This window comes from Podarcis gaigeae (assembly GCF_964106915.1).
Source record: "Podarcis gaigeae genome assembly, chromosome: 11".
Lineage (NCBI taxonomy): Eukaryota > Metazoa > Chordata > Lepidosauria > Squamata > Lacertidae > Podarcis > Podarcis gaigeae.
In genome coordinates this window covers 39,280,583-39,306,506 of record NC_139687.1, presented here as the reverse complement: position 1 = coordinate 39,306,506, position 25,924 = coordinate 39,280,583, and the positions used below count along the sequence as shown (strand labels likewise).

Here is a 25,924-nt window from a genome sequence, read left to right as displayed (position 1 = left end):
TCCGGTTATTATTAGCCAGTGTCATTAATTCTGAATGTCTTAAAAGTACTGCAAATCCAAAGAAAGATAACGGAGTTTCTGAGCGCTAACGTATGTTAAATTGATAACTTTGATAGCATAGAACAGGTTTACTTTTATAGTACTAATTGTAAGAGATTTATTTTGTGATTTTGGACTTTCACTTTAAGGCGTATTCAAGTAGGAAAATTTATGGATATGTAGCTTTAAAATGGTAGCCAGTGGAGACGTTGTTGTTGTAGTAACATGCACTAACTATGGGTTGCTGACTGAGCCAAAATGGGTTGGGGACCTTAGAGGAAATGAATAGGAATGGGGGTGAAATTTGATTCAGTACACTTAAAGTTGAATTTATTAATTAGACACTTTCCAAAGCAATGTGAAAACCGACACACAGCCATCTTTCAAAATTCACACTTAACCAAATTCTGTGATGCAGTTCTCCAACCAGTGTTTACAAAAATGCATTATATTAGGAGAGGTTGCTTGCATAAATGTGTGCATTGGTCAAAACTGCAGACAAAAATGTGTTTACTATGGGAAATTCACACTAAAATACTGAAGAATTTCCATGAGGGCTTTTTATAACGAAATCAACAAATCACTGCAGAAATGTGGAGAACTGAATTTAAGAATGGAAAAATGCGAAACAGGTCCTTCCAACCCTAGAAATGAATATGTGCAAATGCGCGTTCAGATTTTGGCTACTTGAGGGTGGCTACATCAGGAAATTGGAGCCAAACATATTAGCCCCATGGCTTCTATTGGCATCTGGACTTCTGGTAACTTAACTAGGGAAGAAATGGTTGGAACTAGGTTGGAAATGGCATCAGCCACATCTGAGACCATTTGTAAGTGATGTTTCTAAAAATCTTAAGCAATAAGAATTCTGGCTCACTCTGAAACACTATATTTCAAACCTAATTGGAATTACCCTGTGTCACATAGGAACAGACGCATGAGTGAATTCTTAACACTGTATTATCTGGCTTGGTGCTTGTGAAGGGTGGATCTTTTGCACACACAAAAGACAGTGATTTAGCCGCTTATTTGCTCTCAGGATCTTCTCAAACACCTGTGATTTTGATACAGAATTGTTTAATGTTCAGAGCTTTGCTGCATACTTACTTTTTTAAAAAAATCACATTTCTTCATCTAGAAAAGTAACACAGAAGCATTAGAGCTCCACTGTATATAGGATAAAACATTGCTATCAGTGATAGACATCTTTAGAGAAGATCAAACCTATCCATTTTTAAGGAAATCAGCCCTGAGTGCTCACTGGAAGGACAGATCCTGAAGCTGAGGCTCCAAAATTTTGGCCATCTCATGAGAAGAAAAGACTCCCTGGAAAAGACCCTGATGTTGGGAAAGAGGAGAAGGGGACGACAGAGGATGAGATGGTTGGACAGTGTTCTCGAAGCTACCAACATGAGTTTGGCCAAACTGAGGGAGGCAGTGAAAGACAGGAGTGCCTGGCGTGCTCTGGTCCATGGGGTCACGAAGAGTCGGACATGACTAAATGACTAAACAACAACAAATTACTACAACAAAATTCTACTAAGCATTACAGTACTTATGAATGCTGTTGCTAGTAATTACTGTAGTGTCTTGTCACAGTGACAGTCAGATGTAAGAATCAATGCACTGTTAAAAAAAAAAAAGGTCATTCATATGAGGTATAATAAATGATTACTGGTGGAAATCTTTTGAAGGCCTTTTCAAAAAAAACCAGGAAATTTTCAGTGCCATAAGTTCATTAGTAACAATAAACAAATACCAAGTTTGATCATTTCAGATTATTCTTCTTATACTGAATACAAGAAAAATTAACATGCTAAATTAGATCACTCTAGCACAGAAGTAACCAATGTGATGCCTTCCAGGTGTTTTTGTTGGACTACAACTCCCATCATCCCTTACCATTGACCATAATGGATGCGGGTAATGGTACTTGTAGTCCAACAACATCTGAAGGGCACCACGTTCGCTACCCTTGCTCCATGGAATTTCCCACTGCAAACTGAAAATTATTGAAAACATTGACAGAGAAAGTGTATTTCCCTAGGCCTTAATTTTTCAACATTTCTCATAAATTCCTAGTATTTTATAAATTATATTCTGTACCTATCGTTCTTTTTGGGTAAAAGGCCCCAGCACTTTTAAAAGAGAAAACAAAAGACCTGCCTCTCTTGACCTCATGGTCCACTCTTAACTGCAAACTTGGCATAAGAACACCTCTGAGAGGACTCTGCTGGCATTAAAAAGAGAGTTCTGAAACATCGTGCAAAGGATGAATCTTTACAACCACCAGGGATGCTGAAGAACATCTTTGTACAAGTTATACTCCGAATAGGATATTTTGCCCTCATGAGTGTGATTTCAAAAGGAATCAATGAAGATAACAGCCATGCATTTGAGAACGGAAGTCAGCTGTAATCTAAGAAGAAGGGTTACAAAAATAGCACATTAACAGGGCATTGCAGCATTAGAGCAGCGATTCAGCATCTGATCGTGTCTCTGGGGTTGTTGGTTGGAGTAAAAGGGTGAGAGGGTAGAGCCAAAGGAGAAATTGTGATCTTTAAAATCAGTAATTACTCTGAACTTGTGTGGCATCTGCTGCTATAAATAGTGTTTAATCCAAGGCTGGAATTACTTTTGACAGGAATCAGAAATTATAGTACTTAAGTTAAATCTTTCCCCCTTTTTAGTCCAGTTTTTATCTTTGTGCAGTACTACATGTAGTTTGAAAACATTTTAAGGTACTGTATTTGACCAGGTTAAATAAAACATCAGGAAAAATGACATTTTATTCACACATTTGTTTTGCAAGTCCCTCAGAATTCATTGCTCACCCAGGGGTGATTGACTCTTTTTAGACTTAGGGACAGAACCTAAATCTTGTGGGGAAATTCGCACCATGCCTCTTCTTCTCTCCCTCCCCCCCCCCCCCGCCATATGCGTTTTTCGTGGTATACTTAGTGCTACAAGCTGAGCTGGTCCTGTCTGCAATTTTTATTTCAGATCAGCATTACAAAATTATTGGTATATTTTAAACAGATATGTATATAGTTTTAATTCTATCAATGTTTAATTGTATTTCAATGATGGATTTCTCTACGTTTTAGCAGTTCTTGTATTTATCTGTAAGCCCACCTTGAGTCCCGCCAGAGAAAAAGGCGAAGTATAAATACATAAATAATAATAATAACAACAACAATAATAATAGTATTATCATCTGTATTGTTAAATCATACACCTTAAAAGATGTCTATAGAATTACAAGGTTCGTATATAATTCTTCAAAAATAGACCGTTTTTAAAAACTGTCTAGAATGTCTAAACTGTGGAGACAAATAAATTATGGAAATAACATTTTCTGTTTGATTTTTTTTATATATTGTTGCAGCCCAGAAGATGGTGAGATTCATCCTGAGATCTGTAGACTATATATTCAGTTGCAGTGTTGCTTAGAAATGTATACGACAGAGATGCTAAAATCCATATGCCTACTAGGATCACTTCAGCTTCATCGAAAAGGTATTCACCTACATCATAAATGCTCTTGGTCTTGCTTCATTCACTTCAGTTGTCATTGGCTATGTGTTAAACAGGACTTTTGCCATGCAGCTTCATCTGTTATTCTCCAACCAGCCTGCCCATGGGATGTTAGAGCGCTTTTATGCCTCATTCTGGATGACTGTGTATGTGCCAAAATGCATCTATAATTCTTGAAAACTTAGCCTACACTGTTGATTTCAGTGGAATATGCACATGGATTAGTTGCTTCCATTGAAATAGAAAGAATCAATATATTGATCATAACCATAAGTCATTACAAGATAAAATTTAGATAAGTACAGTGGTGCTCCGCAAGACGAATGCCTCGCAAGACAGAAAACCCGCTAGACGAAAGGGTTTTCCGTTTTGGAGGTGCTTCGCAAAACGAATTTCCTATGGGCTTGCTTCACAAGACGAAAATGTCTTGCGAGTTCCTGCGGGTTTTGTCCCCCCCCCCCTTTTTGCTAAGCCGCTTATCAGCTGATCTGCTAAGCCGCTTAGCAGCTGATCCGCTAAGCCGCTTAACAGCTGAGCCGCTAAGCCGCTTATCAGCTGAGCCGCTAAGCCGCTAATGGGCTTGCTTCGCAAGACGAAAAAACCACAAGACAAAGAGACTCGTGGAACGGATTCTTTTCGTCTTGCGAGGCACCACTGTAGCAAAAAAAAAAGTTATTATAAAAACCATCTTCCATATTTATTAAGTATTTGTTTGTTTGTTACATTTAGATCCTGCCTTTCATCCTAAGAGCTCAAGGTCATGATCACCCCACCCTCACATCCTATTCCTTCTTCCTTATCTCCTCCATACGCATAGTTAAAATTTATAGTTTTGCAGGAATTTAGAACCAAAAATCCCATATCCAAGAACAACACTATTTCTGTTGGACCATAATCATTAAATGAGATGCAATGACTTACTTTTAGAACTGTAGTTCCTCTTTGGTTTTTCCACCTAAATAGACCTCGGGTGAACTGATTGGGAACCTATGGTCCTCTTGTTGTATTCCAGCTCCCATCAGCTCCAGCACACATGGTCAGTGCTTAGGAATGATAGGCGTTGTTTTCTCTGGATTGTTGTTTGCCTTGATTTATAGCTAAAGGGTGGGTTTTCCCTAGGAAAAGAGTGGGACAAGGGGGAAACCTCTCATGCCCATGCTTTTTAGGCATGGGACAATCATGCCTATGGATGAGCCCTAATCCCCCTAGTCCAGAGGTTCTCAACCTGTGGGTCCCCAGATGTTGTTGGACTACAACTCCCATCATCCCTGAGCTCTGGCCTTGCTAGCTAGGGATGGTGGGAGTTGTAGTCCAACACCATCTGGGGACCCACAGGTTGAGAACTGCTGCGGCCTTGTCCCTTCGTCCTCTTCAAGTCTTTCATACTTATCAGTGGGCTGCACACTGAGCTTGCATATGCCTATCTGGCCTTGATTGTGGTATGTTACAACATATCTAGCAGTTTGCATTTCATCAATATATTTCACAGCTGCTGCATCTTCTATGCCTAGCAGTGCTACTTTTGGTGTAGCTCTGAATGCATGGCCATATACCCAAACTGGCTCTATGTACAGTTTTCCAAGGAAAAGTATACTGAGCTAGCCTAGTTGATGTGTGTTAGCTTTTTCATGGAAGTTTTCGTGAGAACCAGAAAGGGCTGAACAAATGTTAGCATTTGTGAATAAGTCTGGCCCAAGTCTGGTCTCTGCTGGAGGAGGGGAGGGGGGAAGACTGTGCTTATAGGTGTTTAGCAAAAGCAGGCTGTTCTGTTCAGCACTTTTGCTAACTTCATCTTCCTCATGGGTATAGAACAACTCTGCAGAATCAAAGCCTGGGGCTCTTTGTTGCTTTTTATATCTTTTGTAAAGTTCAGCTAGTTACCCAAGTTCAGACTACTCCTGGAGGGAGCTGACCTACAGGAGGAAAAGTAGGCTGCTTGTATAGTGGAAAAAATCTCAAGAACAAAAATAGCTGCTCCACAGGAATACATTGAGCTGTTTCTAATCCAGATGTGCCCTTCTCTTGCAAACACGATGCTTTCCTCCCACACACTAATTGGGCAGAAGACAACGCTGGGCACATCTACTGTAGAGCCATATAAGAAACGCATCTCCGCTCATCTGTTCCCTGTTAATTCATGCCAGTAAACAATACTAGGAAATGTGGGGACGTACTTTCCATCAATAGGACCTGTTCTTACAGCTGTCCTTATTTATAAAGCACATTTATATAAACGGTGAATGCTTTTAATGCACAAATGCTGTTGGGTTTTTATAATATTTTCACAATAAGCCCTCATATCTGTAGTAGCTTGCTGCTCTAAATGCCCAGTCATAATTTGGGGAGCTGCTGCAGTGTAATGTGAGTTGGGAAGCCCCATCCGGTTCAAATATTTACTTCAACCATGAACTTGCTAGGTAGCTTTAGGCAAGGTAGCATTTCCTCAGCTTTCTTCTACCCTCTCCCCAATCTGTAGCATGGCAACAAAGATATATTTTGCAGCATTGTTGTCAGGATTACTAAGGATACATTTGAAGTGTTTGGCACAGTCAGGAAAAGTGTTACATAACTGCAAATTTTATTAGAAAATATCCATAGGGAACAAAGGAAAGTAGCCTACACCAGGTCAGGTGGTTTTTCCTTTTAGCCCAGCGCAGTTAGGCTGAAAAGTATCCAAAATGACAAAGCCAGACAGTGCTTAACTATGGGTTAACTATAGCCTCCAAGTAGGAATAGAGGTGAGTGGTCTTTATTTGGAAAATGTGGTGCAAATTGATCTCTGCAGGCTTCATCCATTCATTACCTGGGCCCATGTGAAAGAGGCCCTCACCACTCAAATTAGATTCACTGGCTAACATTGTGCAATTGCAATAGTAGTAGTAGTAGTAGTAGTAGTAGTAGTAGTAGTAGTAGTAGTAATTTTTATTGATTGATTGATTGATTGATTGATTGATTGATTCATACATACATACATACATACCCTGCCCAGCCCAGAGTTTCCCCAGCCACTCTGGGCAGCTCCCAATCGAGTGTTAAAAACAATACAGCATTACATATTAAAAACTTCCCTAAACAGGGCTGCCTTCAAATGTCATTTAAAAATAAGGTGGTGGCGAAGTAAATTTTCTTCACTACTGTTGCCACCACAGAGCAGACCCTAAAATGGTTTCTAACTAAAGCTGGAATGAAATATTTTGTCTAGCTTTTTCCAGTATTTTTAAGGGGTGGAGCAAAACACCCCTTCCAGTGTTGATTCAGTCTTTTCGGAGCAGGTAAAATTATTTCATAGGGAAGTCTTGTAGGAATGAAAATCACGGGAGACTAAAACTTCCCTTTAAAGTCTCACCCTTCAAATAACAGGTAGCTGAGGGTGGTTCCTTTCCCTTTTAGCTGTTTCAAGGTGCAGCTTGATTGACCACAGCCATCCAGTAGTATCCATGGGGACAGAACTTCCCTGGGAATGATGCAACATTATGACGTAGCATTGCTCTCTGGAACATTCTTGTGGAGAAAATATGGCTTCCCCCATGGACATCTAGTCAGGGCGATTGAATCCTAATAAAGCACAGCTACAGGGTTCTATATTTTCTTCCTTGCTCCCTTTTAGGCAGAAACTTAATATATGGAAAGGTTTTTTTAGTTGAAATATGGCTAGGAAAAGTTGTTATTAAAATATTTTTTCACTTAGGCTTAATATTTCTATAACTAACCTAATTTTTAAGTAAGCTGCTGAGTACCACACAGATGTGATTGCAAAAGTGTTGAGTGCATCTATTGGATGGTGCATGAAAAATCTCAAGTCCAAACCCGCCCTCCAGCCTGCCATTTTATCTACAGTTCTTTTTTTAGAGCTGAGCACTTTCCCCACTAAAGAAAAATTAGCCGTGAAGCATAGAGACCCTTAGAATTGTTAAAACAACCAGAATAACTCTTAAGGAACTGCTTTTTTCACCCACTGCTATTCACAGACTATGTACTCTTCTTTTCTTCATATATTTTTTATTGCAAACATAGCACAAAAAGTGGGTGAGGAAAGAAACAAAGTAAACGCCCATTAACAATAAAATAATCCATAAAATAAAATAATTTAAATAAACACACTAATATAAACAGTCCATATGTTCTAATATGATTCCAAGCGAGATTGATGATTTTAAAATAGACGTTGAAATGTAGAAAGGGCAGTAAGAACTTCAAACCACTGAGTAATGGATGGTGGGTGTTTGTCCTTTCAGCCTTGAGCTATAAGTCTCTTTGCAGTCATAAAGACTCACAGGATCCACTTTTGTTATACCCTTACACTCCAGTGCTAAGCACACTAACTTTGGTTATTTATTTTATTTCAAATACATCTAAAACTATTTTATTTCCATGTATGAATTCGTTGTATTTCTATATCACCTTTCTGCCAAGAGATCAAGGTGATTTACATATTTTAAAATACCAAAGCAAGCATGTCATCAGAGTTTTCTCAGATCCTTTAAGTGGCCCTTTTAGGAGCTGACGACCTCCCATTAATATTAATTGCTACTTTTATTTCTCAAAGGAAACCAACAGCAGGCAAGGGGGGAGGGGAACAGGTCAGTGGAACAATATCAGAACAGTCAATGTAACCGCGGTTTGAACAATAAATTAAAAATAATTCCACAGTTATACCAAATGAACATCAAAACAGTGCCACAAATTCAAAATGCCTATGGAAATTCAGGATGACAAGCATTAAATGGCAATTCAGTTCAGAAATAACATAGTTAAAATCCAAAAACATAGCCTCCTCTGAGTGGGGCTATTTCTTTGTACCAAGGTAATGCCAGTACACATATCCAGTAAATGCAGTAACCTGACTTGCAAAGCCTAAAATGGATTGGGCTACTGTCAGGAATGCAGCCCAGGATTGGAGAAGGAGTGCACAGAAACCTAGGCAATGCTACCAGTTATCAAAATACAGTATAATTTCATTTCTGTCAGTCATGCAACACATTCACACATGCTCTGCAGTGATACAGTTATCAAGATATTTGCTCTAACTAGATGGCCAGTCTAGAAGCACAGAGAGATGTATGAAGTGGGTGCCTATTATTATTATTATTATTATTATTATTATTATTATTAATAAATCCAGAGGTCTCAGCTTACCAATGTAACTTCATATGTTGTTTGGGGTGCTGCAGAGGTCTTCAACCAAAAGTGGCTCTGGGCCCAAATTTCCTATATGGTGCTTAATCTGTTGCTACTTGACTAGTGAACTGATGTGCTGAATGCAGATATCTTTGGAAATGCAAGGAGTTCTCTCAATATATGACCTAAGGTCATAATCTCTGACCTCTAGAGGGCAAATGGGCATAGCTGTCCAGAAACCTTGCGCTCTTCTTCCAAGGGCTGCTGTCAGTAAACAATGCCCTGCTTATCTGTTCAGCAAGCTGTTTTTTCTCTGTGGCATGCTCACACTCTAAGCATTTCGTAATTCATCTCATCCCTACAATAAATTCTTAATCACAATGTAATTGATTATATTAACAATAATAATATTATAAAGGTATATGAATATTTGCAAAATCTATAGCCACATTTGGCAAAATAATATCTGACTTACTGCGTTGTGGGACAGCATTGTCTAGATAAGTCCTTAGGCATGTCTTCCACAATCCTTGAAAAAATTGGTTGGCCTAACAGTTAGATACTGTACAAGTCTGACTACTGCCACATCCTGAAACCTCTTCCCTGTGTGTACTTCATAAAAAGAAGCAGAGAGAAGACTAACCATCAACAGGTGAACCAATGACCAGGAAAATCTTGAGAACTGTCTGGCAGCTTATTGTTAGCCATGCCTCATGACAAATTTGGGAATTTACAAGGTGTTGGCCTTCTGTACACAGATGCCACTTCAGAGTTACCCTTTGTCTAGGGCTGAGCTGCTGCACTGGAAAATGTGGAACGACTGCCTGGAGGCAATCAAGTGCTTCTCATGTGGAAATTGCTGAATGCCAGAGTTTATTACTTTGTCCTCATTGTGAGTGTGCAACTAGCACTTGTGCTGTCTAAAAGAATTCATTATTTTGCAACAGTGCACTCAGTTGTCTCTTATATTCAAACAATTTTTTGATTTAATTCAATTAGAAGAGATCCTGAGCAAGGAACCCTCTAAACTATTAAAGGCTCCCTTTTGCTTTATTTTTTACATTTGTGTAGCTGGCCCATCACTTTTCACCTTACCCCTTTGACTCAGACCACTTGTGTTAGCCTGAGTGAGTTACCTTGTGTGTTAAATGAATTATTTCCAAAGCATGGCATTTTATCTAAACGAGGCCAACAAAATCAATGTGAGACATGCTCTAAGAAATTCATATAATCAAACAGGTAGTTTAAAACATGAAACATCTGTGACTCTGCTACAGTGCTTCCCTGATGGAAATTCAAAATGATATCGAAATGGTGCACTGAGGACACTCCAAAATAAAACCAGTGCTGCACGGCCTTTACCAGACCCAGTTCAGAAACCTCCCAAACTGAAACTCATTGCACATTCGTTGTTTAGCATTTTGTGTGCAACATATAGCGAAACATCTTAGACCATAACAGTTTTTGATAGTTAATATTTTAACTTTCCAGGGTTAAAATATTAAACTAGGGTGTGTTTCTTGCCTAATTTTGAGCTAAGTAAGCATAAAAGGAATAAATTGGTTAAATAATGTGTTCTGGTTCCCTCACTCTTAATTTCAAAATGTACAAGTGCTATAAGAAACAAAAATTAAGTTGGAAGGGAGATCTTTAGATGTGCTGAGGAGGAGTTGTTGAAATGTACTCACCTGTTTTCATAGAGAGAAATGAGGACCCTGAAAATGACTTTCAATGCTGTGGTGACTAAAATTGGTGTAGATGTTCCAAAATGCTCCAAGTTTATTCTGAACTGCTGTGTTTTATTTAATTATTGTTTTTTATGTACTATATTTTATTGTATTTATAGTATGTTAGAAACTACCCCAAGTTCACTGTGTGATGAGTGGCAGTCTAGAAATCATATATATACATAGTAAGAGATTTCATAGCAGAAATATCAATAATGACTCAAAAGGTTTGTAGAGTGCTGTACAGCAATTGCATTTAATTATGTCTGACAGATAAATTAGTTAAGGAGATCATTACAAAATGCTTTGTGATAAGAATGGGGCTGCATGAGGGAAGAGGCATCATTGACAAATAATTTCATGCTATGAATAGAGTTCATAAACAAAGATAGTCTTGGAAATGTGTGCATTACAATAGGCGTTGGAACCATAGAAACAAGAGGGGTGGCTGAAGAGAAGCTGGACTTCTTTGGGAAGAGTAACAGAATAGAAATTTAATAAATAAGAAATAATAATAAAGTTGCAAGGCTGCGTACCTCACTAGTTGTTCACTTTCCTTTACTTAATAGAAGGGGAATGAACTCTGCAGAATATGTAAACCCACGCAAAAATTCATTATTTATACAGTATAGGTCACACAGAATTGAACTTTCCATAGTACAGAATTTTTATTTGTTTACCTTATTTCGTTAGTTCATAGTATACATAGCACTCAAGTCCAGTAATTATTTCAAGAATGAGAGAAGCTGGGTGTGGGGAAATGTGGTTATGAGGGTTTTTTGTAATTATAGTTTGTTTTGTTTTTGACCATTTGAAAGGGATAGAGACTTGTGCAGCACCCAAGATCATAGACAGTAAAGTAGAGGAGAGTTCAGAAGTCCCTATTTTAGAAGACACATCATCTTCACCAACAGACATTCAACAACATTTATGGCAGGTTTCCACGGATATTGAAAATACTGAAAGGTATGTTTTCTATTTATTATTCCTAATTTGATCCCATTAAACAGTGAGGCATGTGTGGAAGTAGACCTTTGTCTCCACATCCCTTCATGGAACTTCACAAAAAGCTTGCTGGAATAAAAATTGCCTCTGAATGAGCAGCCATACTCCTTCTTAATGGAAGAACATACTTCAATAAAATTGGAGACTTACAGTGGTCTTTTTTATTATAACTCCATCACTTGTCCATTAGACGTCTGCAAAGATTATTCAGTCCAACATTCTGATTTTTATTTTATTTTTATCCTTTTTGTTCAGACATAGTACTATTCTTGGAATCCTGAAAAGCAGAAGTAGCTTTTATCTAAGCTTAAGCAATGTCTGTTCTATTTGAACAGTTCTGTGCTTCATTTCTACAGGGATATGAGAGAAATGAAAAACCTTTTAAGCAAACTCAGGGAGACGATGCCTTTGCCACTGAAAAATCAAGGTAAGCCTTTCTTTTCTGCATCTGATAATTGGATAGTTAAGTGATCAGACTTGGTTTCTTCTGGTAATGTTAAACAAACTCCTAATATTCTAAATAGAGAAAAGGTTTGACAATGTAACGTTCCTCTAAATTATTAAAAAAAATTATAGAAGTGTGGCTTAGCTTCTTAGCCTTTACCCCAGTTGAAATAAAGTTTGCACTCATATACATCCCTTTATTCTTATCTCTTTCTTTCGATTCATAATTTCCCTCTATGGTCTCCCTACTGTTGAAATTTAAATTGCATGCCAAGGAAGATTGGAAAATGTTTGTGGATTATTTAAAAACTCAGTGTAAACATGTTAAGATGCAAATAGGATTTGAGTGAGAGCAGCAGTGGAAACGACAGTGGAATTTTGTTGTTGTTGCTTGTTTGTTTGTTTTTGTTTTTTTTTGTAGAAGCAAAGGCATGGAGTAACTATAATATGCAGCACAAATTGAAATTTGGGGGGAACCATGGAGGGAGAGAGGGAAAGTCCTAGGTTGACTGATTTATTGTAAAACCCAAAATGTTGTTTAATTATTATTTATTTTTTAAAAATATCTATACAGTAAATAAAATTAATAAACTGCCCTAAGACCTCTGCCTATATGGCGGTATAAATTCAATAAATAAATGAAAAAGAAAAAGGTTAAGGTTTAGGTTAGCAACGTTAGAAGAAACTGTGGTGTGACTTGAGGGAGCAAGGCAGGCTGAAGGGCAAGAATGTTTCTGTACCTATGGGAGAAGCAGAACCCTCTTGGAATACTGATGCCCTGAACTTATCCATAGCAGGTTCAGGTTGTATATATGGGTAAATAAAGCACGCAAAAGTAAAAAAGAAGTTTCAGTTGCATGCTTCTCTAATCTGCTATTTTTCTCTCTCATGTTAGTTTGTAAACTTGATGGCACTATATGAATAATATTGTTAGTGACGTCACAGTCAGACCTTGCCTGGTACCCATAGATCAGAACATACAACTCTGCTCTTATGTCTCAATTCAAAGTGGTAGTTTTGGTCTCTAAAATCCTAATTGGGCCGGGGTTATCTTAGGGACTGCTTCTCCTGTATAGATGATGATCGGATTTATTTTCGTTTCATGTATTTGTAAGCTTCTTTGGGTACAAAAGTAAAAGTATGGGGTAGAAATAAATAATTATTAACTAGGTAATCATTAGCAACTTAAGGAATTAAGAGCTGGACAACGCTGAATTATGAAGGGGCATAATGTTCAACTAGCTGTGCCTAGAGGAGTTACTTCTCTACTAAAACATAATAAAAATGATGGAGAATAAATTTAAATATTTCTGTGGAGTTTAAATGGAGGTTGCCAACAAAACTCACATTAAGGTTCAGTATGATAGCCCTCATTGCTATCTGCCACTCAGTGATTAGATGTAATCTCCCATTCATCTGGGTCTTTTTTCACACCTTATAAAATGAATTTAAGCACTGGTTTCAGAATAAATTTGAAGATTTTCCATCCCTGAGCCAATTTCAAATTATACATTTTCCTTCATGGAGGAATACTTGTAGCGAGCTGTTGAAGCTCATGTATGTGCAGGGCTGGCCCAAGCCATTTCAGTGCCAGAGGCAAAACCCCTAAATGGTGTTCCTGTCTCCTGCCATTTAGCAGTGTTTAAGAACATCATGGGACGCGGGTGGCGCTGTGGGTTAAACCACAGAGCCTAGACTTGCCGATTAGAAGGTCAGCGGTTCGAATCCCCGCGACAGAGTGAGCTCCCGTTGCTCGGTCCCAGCTCCTGCCCACCTAGCAGTTCAAAAGCACCTCAAAGTGCAAGTAGATAAATAGGTACCGCTCTGGTGGGAAGATAAACGGCATTTCTGTGTGCTGCTCTGGTTTGCCAGAAGTGGCTTAGTCATGCTGGCCACATGACCCGGAAGCTGTACGCCGGCTCCCTTGGCCAATAAAGCGAGATGAGCGCCGCAACCCCAGTCGATCACGACTGGACTGGTCAGGGATCCCTTTACCTTTACCTTTAAGAACATAAGAGCCTGCTGGATCAGGGCAATGGCCCATCTAATCTAGCATACTGTTATTACAGTAGTCAACCAGTTACCTATGGGATGCCCACAAGTAGGACCTAAATGCAATAGGGCTTTCCCTACCTGTGATTCCTAGCGACCGTATTCAGAGACATAACACCTCCAACCATGGAGCAGGAACACAGCCATCATGGCTAGTAGCCATTGAGAGCCTTATCCTCCGTGAATTTATCATATCCTTTTTTAAAAGCTATTCAAGTTAGTGGCCATCGCTGCCTCTTGTGGAAGTGAATTCTATAGTTTCACCGGGTGTTGCTTAAAAGACGTACAGTCATACCTCGGAAGTCGAACACCAGTGTGGTGTGGTTAAAAGTGGTAGTCTCGTAATCTGGGTAACCAGGTTCGCGTCTCCGCTCCTCCACATGCAGCTTCTGGGTGACCTTGGGCTTGTCACACTTCTTTGAAGTCTCTCAGCCCCACTCACCTCACAGAGTGTTTGTTGTGGGGGAGGAAGGGAAAGGAGATTGTTAGCCGCTTTGAGACTCTTTAGGGGAGTGAGAAAGCGGAATATCAAATCCAAACTCCTCTTCTTCTTCGGCTCCCGAACGCCACAAACCCGGAAGTGAGTGTTCTGGTTTGCGAACATTCTTTGGAACCCGAACATCTGTTGTGGCTTCCAATTGGCTGCAGTAGCTTCCGTTCTTCTTCCAAGGTACCACTGTATTTTCTTTTGTCCTGAATCTTCCAATGTTCTGCTTCGTGTAGTGTATCTGAGTTTTATCATTATAAGAGAGGGAGAATTTTTTTTATTACAGTTCAGCAGGAGGTTCTCCCATGCAGAGCCATTAAAATTCCTGCATAGCTTCCATTCTTTTCAATGAAACTTGTGCAGAAAAACTTCGCAGATGATTGAGCCTCATGATTTCTATCTGTTTGAATCCCACTCTACCAGTCCTACTGGCAACCAGGATCCATCATTTGAAGCAGCTGCCTCACCTTACCTCATTGTAAAGTAAAGCAGTGGTTATGGTAACTCAGAAGCCCACATTTACCTGGTGCGGTGACCCATCAGTTTATTGTCATGTGAATTTTGGACTTTACATCTTCGGCAGTTGTTGGTTCCATGCATTTTAACTGCGGGTTTGCCTGTTTTATGACTGCTGCTTAAGGCATTCAAGCCAAAATTTACATAACCCCCCTATTAGTATGGAATTTGATGAACAATGACATGTGCTGGTGCATTAGAGGCGAGCTGTAATAGGCACTCAAAACAACTTCCAGTATAAATGCCTCACCAGATCTGCCGCAGCTATCAGAGCAGTTCCCAAGTGCTAAGACGTAAGACTGAAGCTTTTCTGATATTGGGTTACAAGTGTCAGCATGATGTTATAATAAGCCAACAAATCAAAAAGTGGTAAGAAGTATTCATCATGCCAGTTCATCATGAAAAACAATTATCTAGGGTTTCTTTACAAATCCCCCCCCCTTGCAGATCGTGACCCACAGGTTGCAAAACTCTGAATAAACACACAGAAAACGTGTCCTTCAGAATATATGCTTTGCTGCTGCTCAGCTTAATTCTATCTTTTGTTTTTTTTTAAATCGCAGATGACAGCAGCCTCCTAAACTTGACTTCAACTCCTTATCCATTAGTGCGAAGACGGAAGCGGAGGTTCTTCGGATTGTGCTGTCTTGTCTCCAGCTAGATGATCCAGTACAGAAATGCACAGATGACCACAGCCAATACAATTTGACCTTTAGCGGGATAAACCTTAGTGCTCTAAGTGGTAGTGTGTGTTTTCTACACGACTAATTATTTCTTCCCTCCTTTTCAAGAGTTTTACAATTTGTTGCTGATAAGAACCAAATCAGGAAACCGATTTAACATTACGAAGAATATTTTTAACTTTTTTTAATGGCATACTGCATGCCTGATTTAAACCATTCTGTGATTAGATGCAAATATTATAATTATGAAATAAAACATTCAGATTTTTTTATTTTGTGTACAAACCACCACAGCCAATTGTGTACAGTACAATAGTAGGACTGTAGCTCTTGCTAGTATGATGTTAAACTATTTGAACATATTCTATTAAGCAATCCTAATCCATAGAAAACTATTTAGAACAGCAAAACTGTGCTTAAGTTCTAAAAAGCTAAAATAAAAAGAGCCAATATCATAAGAGAACTTGCACAAACTCTCCTATTGCTTTTTATGCTCTCATTCATATTTAGTCTTCCACTCTATATCTCAACCTATACAAGAGCTTCATAATACAGTATCTTAATTTCTATTACACAAGCAACATAACATCGATATGTTGATCCTGTAAATATGAGATAGTTATATCTACATATGTACAATGCATAGAAATAGCTAATTTACTTTTTAAACCCCCCACAAATGTATCTATTTCAGCTTTGGGAAGAAAGGCTAAAAATTTAAAAGATGGTGTAGGAAACTATAAAATCCACAGATGTAAAGCAAATTATCCAATTTTGTCTCCATTAAAGGTTGAAGCATGGTGTCTGAACATCAATTTAGTGTTACTGCTTTTAGGGCATGCCAGAAGTAGCTCTAACTGTAAAATATTAAACATTTTACATTGTTAATAAATATTTTTTAGTTAAACTAAAACATGTCTTTTGGGTAATAATTTTACGGCTAAATACCATGTATGGTTGCCTCTACCCATCTTGCCTGCTTTGTTTAGAAGAATTTGAATCATTGGTCTCATTCACATGTAATACTAAACCATGGCTTACCACTATGGCGCAAGTTAGAATGAGTCTGACCAAAGCCTCAGACTTGCAAATTCCATGTTCCCACATGGTTGGGGGAAGGATTTCTGCCATGTTTACTTTCAGTTTCCATAAATCCTGCCCTATTGTTATGTACAAACTGGGGTGTGTTTGTGGTCTAAAATAAACTCTTGTAAGTTTCAAAAGCAGCAATATCAACCCATGGATTATGAAGCTGGTTTCTCAGTTTGTTTAAAAAGACCATCTCTGGAGCATGAATAAACCAGGACTCATTGAAACTAAAAATAAGTGTGACAGAAGTCCTTCTCCTGGCCAAGATGGAGGAGGTGGGAGCTCATGCAGTAAGTAGTGCGAAACCACGTTTCCATGTTATCTGCAAATCCGCACACGGTCTGGCCTGTAATTCAGATCCCTACATTGCAGAGGGTTGGACTAGATGACCCTCTGAGACCCTTCCAAGTCTACAATTCTTTGGTTCAATGACCTGGTTACCTTGCTCTTCCACTTCATCTATGCAAAACAGTGGAATGAAGGTGCAATTTGTAGCAAATGTGTGCTTAGAGGTGGACTGCTTAGAGGCTGACCAGGGGTCAGCAACGTTTTGTGAGGCCAGTCTGGTCCATTCCCCAGCAGACCTCTCTGGGTCTCTTGAGCATGTGCTCAAGCTATTTCTGGCGCTCTTCCAGGTCGGAAGAGCGCCAGAAATAGTGTATGCACATGTGCACGGGCGCTTCTGACCTGGACGTCAGTCCCTGCAGTGAGAAAAAAAATGGTGCCATGAAAAAAAAGCACATAATCCCCACGCTGATTCACGGTATGGCCGTGGGCCGGTTCCAGGAAGCTCATGGGCCGGAATCGGCCCATGGGCCTTAGGTTGCCGACCTCTGGCTTAATCCATCTGCCTGCCACTTTCCCTTTGCAGTCTAGGCTGCAGTCCTACTTCTTCATAAATGTAGCAAATATGTCTCTTAAATAATTGCTGAGGAAGATGTTTAAAGGACAAAAGCAGCATTCAAGGAGGAACATTCAGCAAAGCTTTCTTGCCTTCTACATTGTGAATTGCCCCCTTGTTCCTTGGCTTTAAAGCTGAAATATTGATAGCCAGGTTCCCAGACTTGAGCTTGTTTCTGAACATCTAGTTTAAGCTAGTGAAAGGGATACATAATGCCATATTGTATTATTTTATCTGTTTCTTTGAGTTTTAGGCAGCAATCCAATTGCTTAAGGTGGAACAAAAATAACAGACTAATATATCAAATGCTACCACCAAGTAGCAAAAAAGTGGACTAAAGTGTAAATGTCCAAATCTTTACTTCAAATGTTGCTTGCAAATTACTGCACAGACTCGGGGGGGGGGGGAATAATCTTAAAAATAATGTTGATTCTCACTACACCGTCAAGGCAAATCTAAGTACTTCTCAGAGGATTGGATTATTACTCTAGTGATGCCTTCTACACAAAGAGGGAAAGTTCCTCCTAATGAACAGCAAAGTGAGAGTTGTTTATCAACACTCAGCACAACAATGTGTGGAACAGAGCTTGTATATTGTTTAACAGCACAATTGTATGCCTGTTTACTCAGAAATAAGGCCCACTGTATTCAATTGAGCTTGCTTCCCTAGTATTATTTTATCTTTCTTATCCAGAGTGGATTACAAATGGAAACAAATCTAGATGCATCCTACAGGTACTACTAAAACAAAACAAAACAGATGATTCTGACCATCTCAACACTGGCACTAAATTAGTCCACCCAAATCCTTGGTAAATAACCAGGTCTTCAGCTTGTGCAAAAAGGTTAAAAGAGTAGGTTTCAGCCATATTTCAGAGGGGAGTGAGTTCCAAAGCTGGGTGCTACCACCAAGTAGCAAAAAAGTGGACTACAGTATGAATGATATCCCAATCTTCACTTCAAATGTTGCTTGCAAATTACTGCACAGTCCCTAGCGGGGGGTCAATGAGAGGGTGCAAGATGCTTCCAGATGACCATGTCCTTTTTACACTTACTGGCCACCTCATGAGAAGAGAAGACTCCCTGGAAAAGACCCTGATGTTGGGAAAGATTGAGGGCACAAGGAGAAGTGGATGACAGAGGACGAGGTGGTTGGACAGTGTTCTCGAAGCTACTAACATGAGTTTGACCAAACTGCGGGAGGCAGCGGAAAACAGGAGTGCCTGGCGTGCTCAATTCCATGGGGTCACGAAGAGTCAGACATGACTAAACAACTAAACAACAAGACAGAGATGAGGGTTATAGCAGCCTCTTTCACAATTACCACTGTTTGAATGGCAGTTTTCCCTCCCATGTCAAAGCAACTTGGAGGGGGGGGGGTGTCCATCAGGACTGGGTTAACCCCTTTCTCCCTGTACACTGTCCAGAGCCTTACCACCCACACCCTCCGTTTGTTCATACAATGCTGAACATGCTTAATATAACATGCAATTTGGCCCATAGGTAATTTTTATACCTAAAATTTTATACCCCTGTGTATAATAAAAGAGCAGTCCTTTTTGCCTCGAGTATTGCAAAAATTACTATACTAGCTGGGGGGATGGGACATTACTGTACATCAGTGAAGTGAATGCACATTATTGTGCAGCCAGCAAATAGAATTGACACATGACAGAAGAATATATTAGTAGAAGGAAATCTAGTTTTTTATGTTGAATGAATGGATCTCAATATGAATTCTGAAGAGAAGAAATGACTCAGAATGCAGATGGGATGAGAAAGTTCCTGCAATATAAAAGATGAATTTAATTTTAAAATTGTCCTCTCTTTCAAGAAAAATATCCAAAACAGAATAGTTTTAACTTGTCATTTTTCTGTATCCTGCACCAAAAAAAGGTAATTACACTATAATAGACACAGAGAACATAAGACTTTAACTAAAAATTTGAGTTTTTAAGTACAATATATTTTATTGGAGCATACTAGTTATGTGCTTTTGAGTTACATGTAGGTTATTCAAAAGATACAAATTTTCAGAACAAAAGCAGTATGATAGATTCTTCATAATTTGGGATTTGGCATCCTTTCTCATCTGACTAGAATAAAGGAAATAAAAGGTAAAGATTAAATTGAATTATAATGCAAGATGATTCAAGAGATAATTCTCAATGGCTTTTAAAAGTGTATCTAGTGCAAGAATTGCCAATCCGTTGACACATTGCAAATTTTAATAGAGTGCTGTGGTGACTGTCCCCTCTAGTTGCCTCCCTAGATAGAAAGAAAAAAATACCTTTTATTAACTTTTCCATAGAGTTGGGATAAAAGATATAAATCTAAAATTAAAGCTAATCCTTTTGAATGTGCATGATTTTACCCAGTATTCCCCAAAATCACCAGCAAATTAAAGCTTACAGTGGAAGATCATACAGTAAAAATCACAGATCTGATACTAGAACAAAACCAATGGTTCAAGGCACAGATTCTCATGATTTTTACACAGGATGCACATAAAACATAAATCACAGAACATATCTGTGGACATAGAAGCAACCTATCATTTGATGGTGCTTTGTGGGAGCTTTCAAGTGAAATGCCACAGGGTTTTGCCCTGAGTCCAGTACTTCCAGTGTTTTTATTAATGGTTTTTAAGTTATAGAGTGGAGGAAATCTGTAAAAGAATAAGTTTGCAGATTGCACAAAATTGGTTTTGATACACAACACCAGAAGGCAGGAATGACATTCAAAATGGCCTTGATAAAATGGGAAACTGGGTTGAAATGAAATATTAAAATCAACGGGGCGGGGGGGGACGGGAAATAGCAAAGTTCTGTATTGAGACTATATGAAACAATGCACACAGGTATATGGGTGAAGTGTACTACGTATTAAGTTTGGCTCCTATGGAAACAGGCACCTGTTCAATTTCTGCCGTCTCTTTGCCGGCTGCAATACGGAGCACGTGCAGAAAGAGACTGCAGTGAGGAATTAGCCCAGGGCGAAGGCGAATCCTCGCCGGCCTTCTTGCCGCCACCGCCATGAGCAACAGCCTCAGGGGTTTGCGCGGGCTTCTTCACCCTCAGCCGCTCCTCCGTGGAGGCCTTCGCCTGCCCCATGAGACGACCAGATAGGCTGCTCTACTGCTGCGGCGAAACGGGCAACCGACCAGTCCCGTTCCCTGAGGCGCCTCCGGTAAAAGGGAAGAAGGGAATGCGGAGGAGCTGCTGGGCGAGACGGGGGAAAAGACCGAGCCTGTTGCCGGAGGGGAAAGCAGGGACCGAAGGGACGTTAACAGGGAGCCCCTGGTGGGGGGAACTACGAGGGAAAGTGTGGGGCGAGAGGGGTTTAAAAAGGGGGGCTTAGAGCATTCATGGAGGATATGGCTAGCCATGGCCTAGTAGCCCCGAGGGCGAGGCTCTGAATGCCCATGGCAGGAAACCGAGGGAGGGGAAGAGGGCTCTTGGGGCCCGGCCGGTCCCGCTTGCGGGTTTCCTCAGGCATCTAAATGACCCTAGATGGGCCATTGGCCTGATCCAGCGGGGTTGTCTTACAAGAGAGAAGCAGAGATCTCTCTTCCAGTCACCGCCCTTTTTTGGGCCTGGCCTCTTTAGGCCTGGATGGAGCTGGTAATGCCAAGTTTGCAGGTTCAATCCTTGTATGGGACAGCTGTGCCTATTCCTCCATTGCAGGACTAGATGGCCCTCAGGGTCATGGGCGTAGCCAGGATTTTTGTTGGGGGGGGGGGGCAGAACCAGATTTGTATTGATTTAGATTGATCGTGGGGTTGTCTTGGCTACACCCAGCGGTGGAGCTAGCCGCTCGGGCACCCAGAGTGGCGCACATTCCATGCACCTGAGGGCAGGGCGATCCTCTCGGCAGCAATTGTGCCCAGGGGGTGTGATCCGGCATGGCGGCGATCCGCCCAGGGTTTTTTTGTCAAACCCCCCCCCCAGGGATGACACCCAGGGCAAACCGCCCCCACTGCCCCATCTTCCTATGCCCCTGGCTACACCTATGCTCTGGGTCCCTCTCGTTTGCGATTGCTTCCAATAATAATAATAATAATAATAATAATAATAATAATAATAATAATAATAATAATAATAATAATAATATATTATTATTTATACCCTGCTCATCTGGCCGGTTTCCAACAAAAAATTAAAATACAGTGGTCTGTTAAACATTAAAAGCTTCCTGAAACAGGGCTGCCTTCAGATGTCTTCTAAAAGTCTGGTAGTTATTTTTCTGTTTGACATCTGGTGGGAGGGCGTTCCACAGGGCGGGTGCCACTACCGAGAAGGCCCTCTGACTGGTTCCCTGTAACTGTAACTTGGCTTCTCACAGTGAGGGAACCTCCAGAAGGCCCTTGGTACTACAGCAAGTTACTGCACATACTGTAATTATACAAACCATGAAATCCAGTTTAAAGGCATTATAAACAGGTGGTCAAGAAGCAGAGCAGAATCAAATAAAGCAGCTGGCAAGGAAGTGGGGTGAAGTCTTTCCCCCGGTGGGCGAGATTTATTATGGTTTCCAGGAGGGGTGCTTGTGCTTTTGTTCTATGATTGTATTTATGTTTTATTAGTCGCCTGTTAACCTAGTCCTCTCCTAGCGGCGTAGAGTGATTTAGGGAGCAATGCCAACTCCAAACGGTAGTGAGGTGGAATAAATTGGCAGAGCCACCACTTAAGGGTAGAAGACAGTGGTGGGGACACTGAAAATGTCATCTGTTGCTGTGCTTACTCCAGGCTAGTACAGTAAGCCCACAACTCACATGGGGGTTACGTTCAGGGGATAGCGCCTAAAGGCAAAATTGTGTATAGTCCTGTACAGTAGCAGGTAGGATTGGCCAAAGTCTTTTTTCCAGACTTCTAACCTCTTTCCAATGTTTTATTTTATTTTTTGCCAGCGCAAAAAGCTGAATGTGCACAAGTTAAATGCACATAAGTTGCAAGTGTACTGTATAGCAGAGGCTTGGATTGGGGCCGCCACCAATAACTGGATACACTGCAGAAAATCCTTAGTTTGTCCTGCTCCCTGTATGCATTGTGTGGTGTGAGAGGGGGCATAGCTTCTTCCATCACAGTGTAGTAGTGGTTAATTATAGAGTTGAATATTGTCTTTCATTATTATGAGTTGGTGATAGGACTGTTTAGCTTGCTCATATGGTTATTTTCAGTGTAGTCATTTTCATTTTCATTTTCCTATCAAGTTGTGTTAATAGCCTGTTGTTCTGGGCTTACAAAGTGAGTAGCACTGTCTTATACTGTATTAAATAAGAAATTAACAATTGGCAAGCCTGTGTTATGAGGCAGTTTCTGATGTTTCTGTGCAGTGGGAAAACATGTGATGTCTGAAGTGGGAAAAGGTTTTTTTTTCTGAACCGCTGAGAGGTTTTTACAGGTAAGCATCATACCAATTCTGTTAAAGAAAGTATACAATATGAGGATCAATGAGAGTGATGCAAGAAAGGGGGGTTTCACTAGAAGCAGGAAGTAAGTACAGAAAAAAATAAGTCTAGGAAAGACTTTTAATGAGAAAATTGGTTTTGTAGGAGGACAAAATATAATGAAATATGAAATAATTTATGGATTATGTTATTTTCACAAAAACATACTTTGTGAAAATAAATAACTCGAACCAAAATGTTTATTTTGTTTAGGATTTTAAAATTTTGAGCTGCCTGGAGACAGAGTGGAATATAACTGCAATAAATATTATCATATCATATTTGGGTCACATTGTTCCTTTAGGACATTCCTGTTCTGGAAGTGCAGAAACAGCTTATAGACTGCAAATTGAAGAAATGCTCACTATGTGTCATAAGACAGTAGGACACTGGTAGCTAATTTTATTAAATAGAGTATCTAATGGTGTGAAAAAAATATTACTTTATATTGATTCCACACCATTTAATGTCACTGTATAGTCAGTATTTGTGCTTCTTTTTGTCATTTAACATAAATATAAATTATTATTCTTTTGTATTTCAGTATAGGAGCATTGGTTGAACTGGGGATTGCTGCGCTGGTTTGCCTTGCCTTCATCATTAATGTCTTTGTGTTTTTGTTTTTGTTACTTTTTGCAAAGCCAAGGAGATTAGATACTGGTCTAAAAATGCAACATCTGTAGATTCTTTCTGCTCAAGAATGTAGGCATTGAGCCCTCTTGACGTTACAAATAACTTCTAACAGTTCCGTAATTATAAAGGACACAGAATGTTTACAGTAGTTGGAATGAAAATTAATTATAACTTGCAGAAGTGTATGTGACTGTTTTCTTAAAGACAGAACATTTCACACTGCTTATTTTTACTTGTAGTCTTATACAAACACAGAATGCTGTTTTCTCATGTTTAACTCAGAAAACATTTGTGCTAGACAAGATGGAACAATATTTGTGTGGCCAAACACTTGTAGCAAAAGCTTTATAGTACTTATATAGCACTTTAGAGCTATTGTTCCATCTCACATACATTATCCTCCTTACAACAATCCTGCAAAATAGACTGGCATTTATTTTTATATTACCCTTTCTCCAATGAGTGAGCTCCTTTCTCTTTTATCTTCATGCTAAACCAGTAGGTTAGATTGACTGTATGTGACTGGCTCAAGGTCATCCACTAAGCTTCATGACCAAGTACTGATTTGAACCAATTTTCATAGTCCAGCCACTACATCCATATCATGGAAAAGTGCTGAGGATGAACTATAAAAGCACACCTCAGGCCACCTAGTTTATTAATGGTTGAGGTACAGTCTGAACCAGAACTTTCTGGCTCATAGCTCACACTACAACTGCTAGAGGCATGAAATGTTAAATAAAAAATACATTCTGCTCCCACAGAAACAATTTCTTTTTCTTGGCCTTTTCCTCACTTTTAGACTCAAGCCATTAATCTTTCTTAGTTGGTAGAAAATACAAAGGCAATAATAATGCATCAAATGGCTTTGGCAAATACAGTGCAGAAAAAGGACATCTTATCCTAGCATACGTCAGAAAATAGAACAAAAGATTAGGAACTAAACAATGCATTTTAAACATGTCAAAACCAAGTATATTAGTTAAGCCAAGATTAGGCCTAGTATAATTTTCTAAGCTTTCAGTACAACGTCTTCTTTCACTGGCTTCAAATATATCATACACGTTCACTACTATTGAAGCAGAATCAATATCTTAAATGCACTCTTAAATCCAAGAACAAAGCAGCCTTCCCCTGGGCCTCCCCTTCCTCATCTGGCATAATAATAATAATAATAATAATAATAATAATAATAATAATAATTTATTATTTATACCCCGCCCATCTGGCTGGGCCTCCCCAGCCACTCTGGGCGGCTTCCATAAAAACCAAAAATACAATAAAATATCACACGTTAAAAACTTCCCTGAACAGGGCTGCAAGTAGGTGTTTGGAAGCCTGTTTCCATTTTCTAACTGTGGTTTGTGATGTTTTCAGAATCCCCATTAACTGCAGTCAGTCTTAAATCTGGCTGCATATGCAACATACAATTAAAGCTCATTTAAAGCACATTATTTTTCCCAAAGCATCCTGGGAATAGTAGTTTTTTTTAGGCTGCTTGAAGCAGTAGCTCTTCAAGCAATAAGAGCATCCAGGCTTCTTTGTAGGAAATAATGTTCTTAAAATGTATGGTGTCTATGCAGCCCATGATTAATGGAAACTGTTATGTATTGATTTGATACATGATGTCCAATCACAGAACATTTCAGGATTTGTACCTCTGCCATTGGCTCTTGAACTCTGAGTCGTGATTTGCAGCTTGATTTGAAGTTTAGACAGCCAGTCACGTTGGGCGTGGGAGTGGCCCAGGCTTTCAGTTGCTTTGCCCCTGTTTCCCAGTTATGTAGTTCAATAAAGGTTCTTGTTGTTATCGCTACGTCTTGCCCACCTACACTTCACAAACAAGTCAACTAAACCAAAGCTGTGGAGCTATCTTGTTTTCACTAAGCACAGTAAAGGGTTCACACAAAGCACTTAAAACTAAAAGTGTAGGGGAAGCATGAAAGCCAAACACAGCCATTATCACTTTAATGCAAATTATATAAATCAAATATGTGAACATTTTGAGTTCAAAATCCTGTTAAAGTTTGAAACTATTATCATCCTTGTGTTTTATTTCCTGCTAAAATTACTTTTTTTGCTACGTGTCCCCGCCCATCCCCTGCCTCAAAAAAGTATTAATTTCCTCTCCATATTTTGTTCCAATTAAGACAATGCCATCAGGGGGAAAAACCAACTGCTCAAATGTAGCTTGGAATTCAGCTGAACAAAAATATATTTAACCTGAAGAATTAATTCAGGAAA

The 25,924-nt window shown here is 39.5% G+C and overlaps 1 protein-coding gene and 1 long non-coding RNA gene across 3 annotated transcripts in view; one reads left to right on the top strand and one right to left on the bottom strand.

The window, feature by feature from the left end:
* RGS7BP (regulator of G protein signaling 7 binding protein) overlaps positions 1–16,521 on the top strand; it is a 53,687-nt gene extending 37,166 nt beyond the window's left edge. For both annotated transcript variants that reach the window (XM_083703708.1, XM_083703709.1), the window contains 4 exons: positions 3,428–3,558; positions 11,240–11,387; positions 11,783–11,853; positions 15,489–16,521. In XM_083703708.1, the coding sequence (XP_083559834.1) occupies positions 3,428–3,558; positions 11,240–11,387; positions 11,783–11,853; positions 15,489–15,586 (448 nt within the window). In that variant the 3' untranslated portion in view covers positions 15,587–16,521. The remainder of the gene's footprint in view (positions 1–3,427; positions 3,559–11,239; positions 11,388–11,782; positions 11,854–15,488) is intronic.
* Positions 1,159–25,649, bottom strand: LOC310827590. The gene is made up of 2 exons (XR_014556448.1): positions 25,595–25,649; positions 1,159–1,562 (listed from the first exon to the last, which is right to left on the bottom strand). It is a non-coding gene; the product is annotated as an uncharacterized lncRNA (long non-coding RNA).
* Between the last annotated feature and the right edge of the window lie 275 nt (positions 25,650–25,924).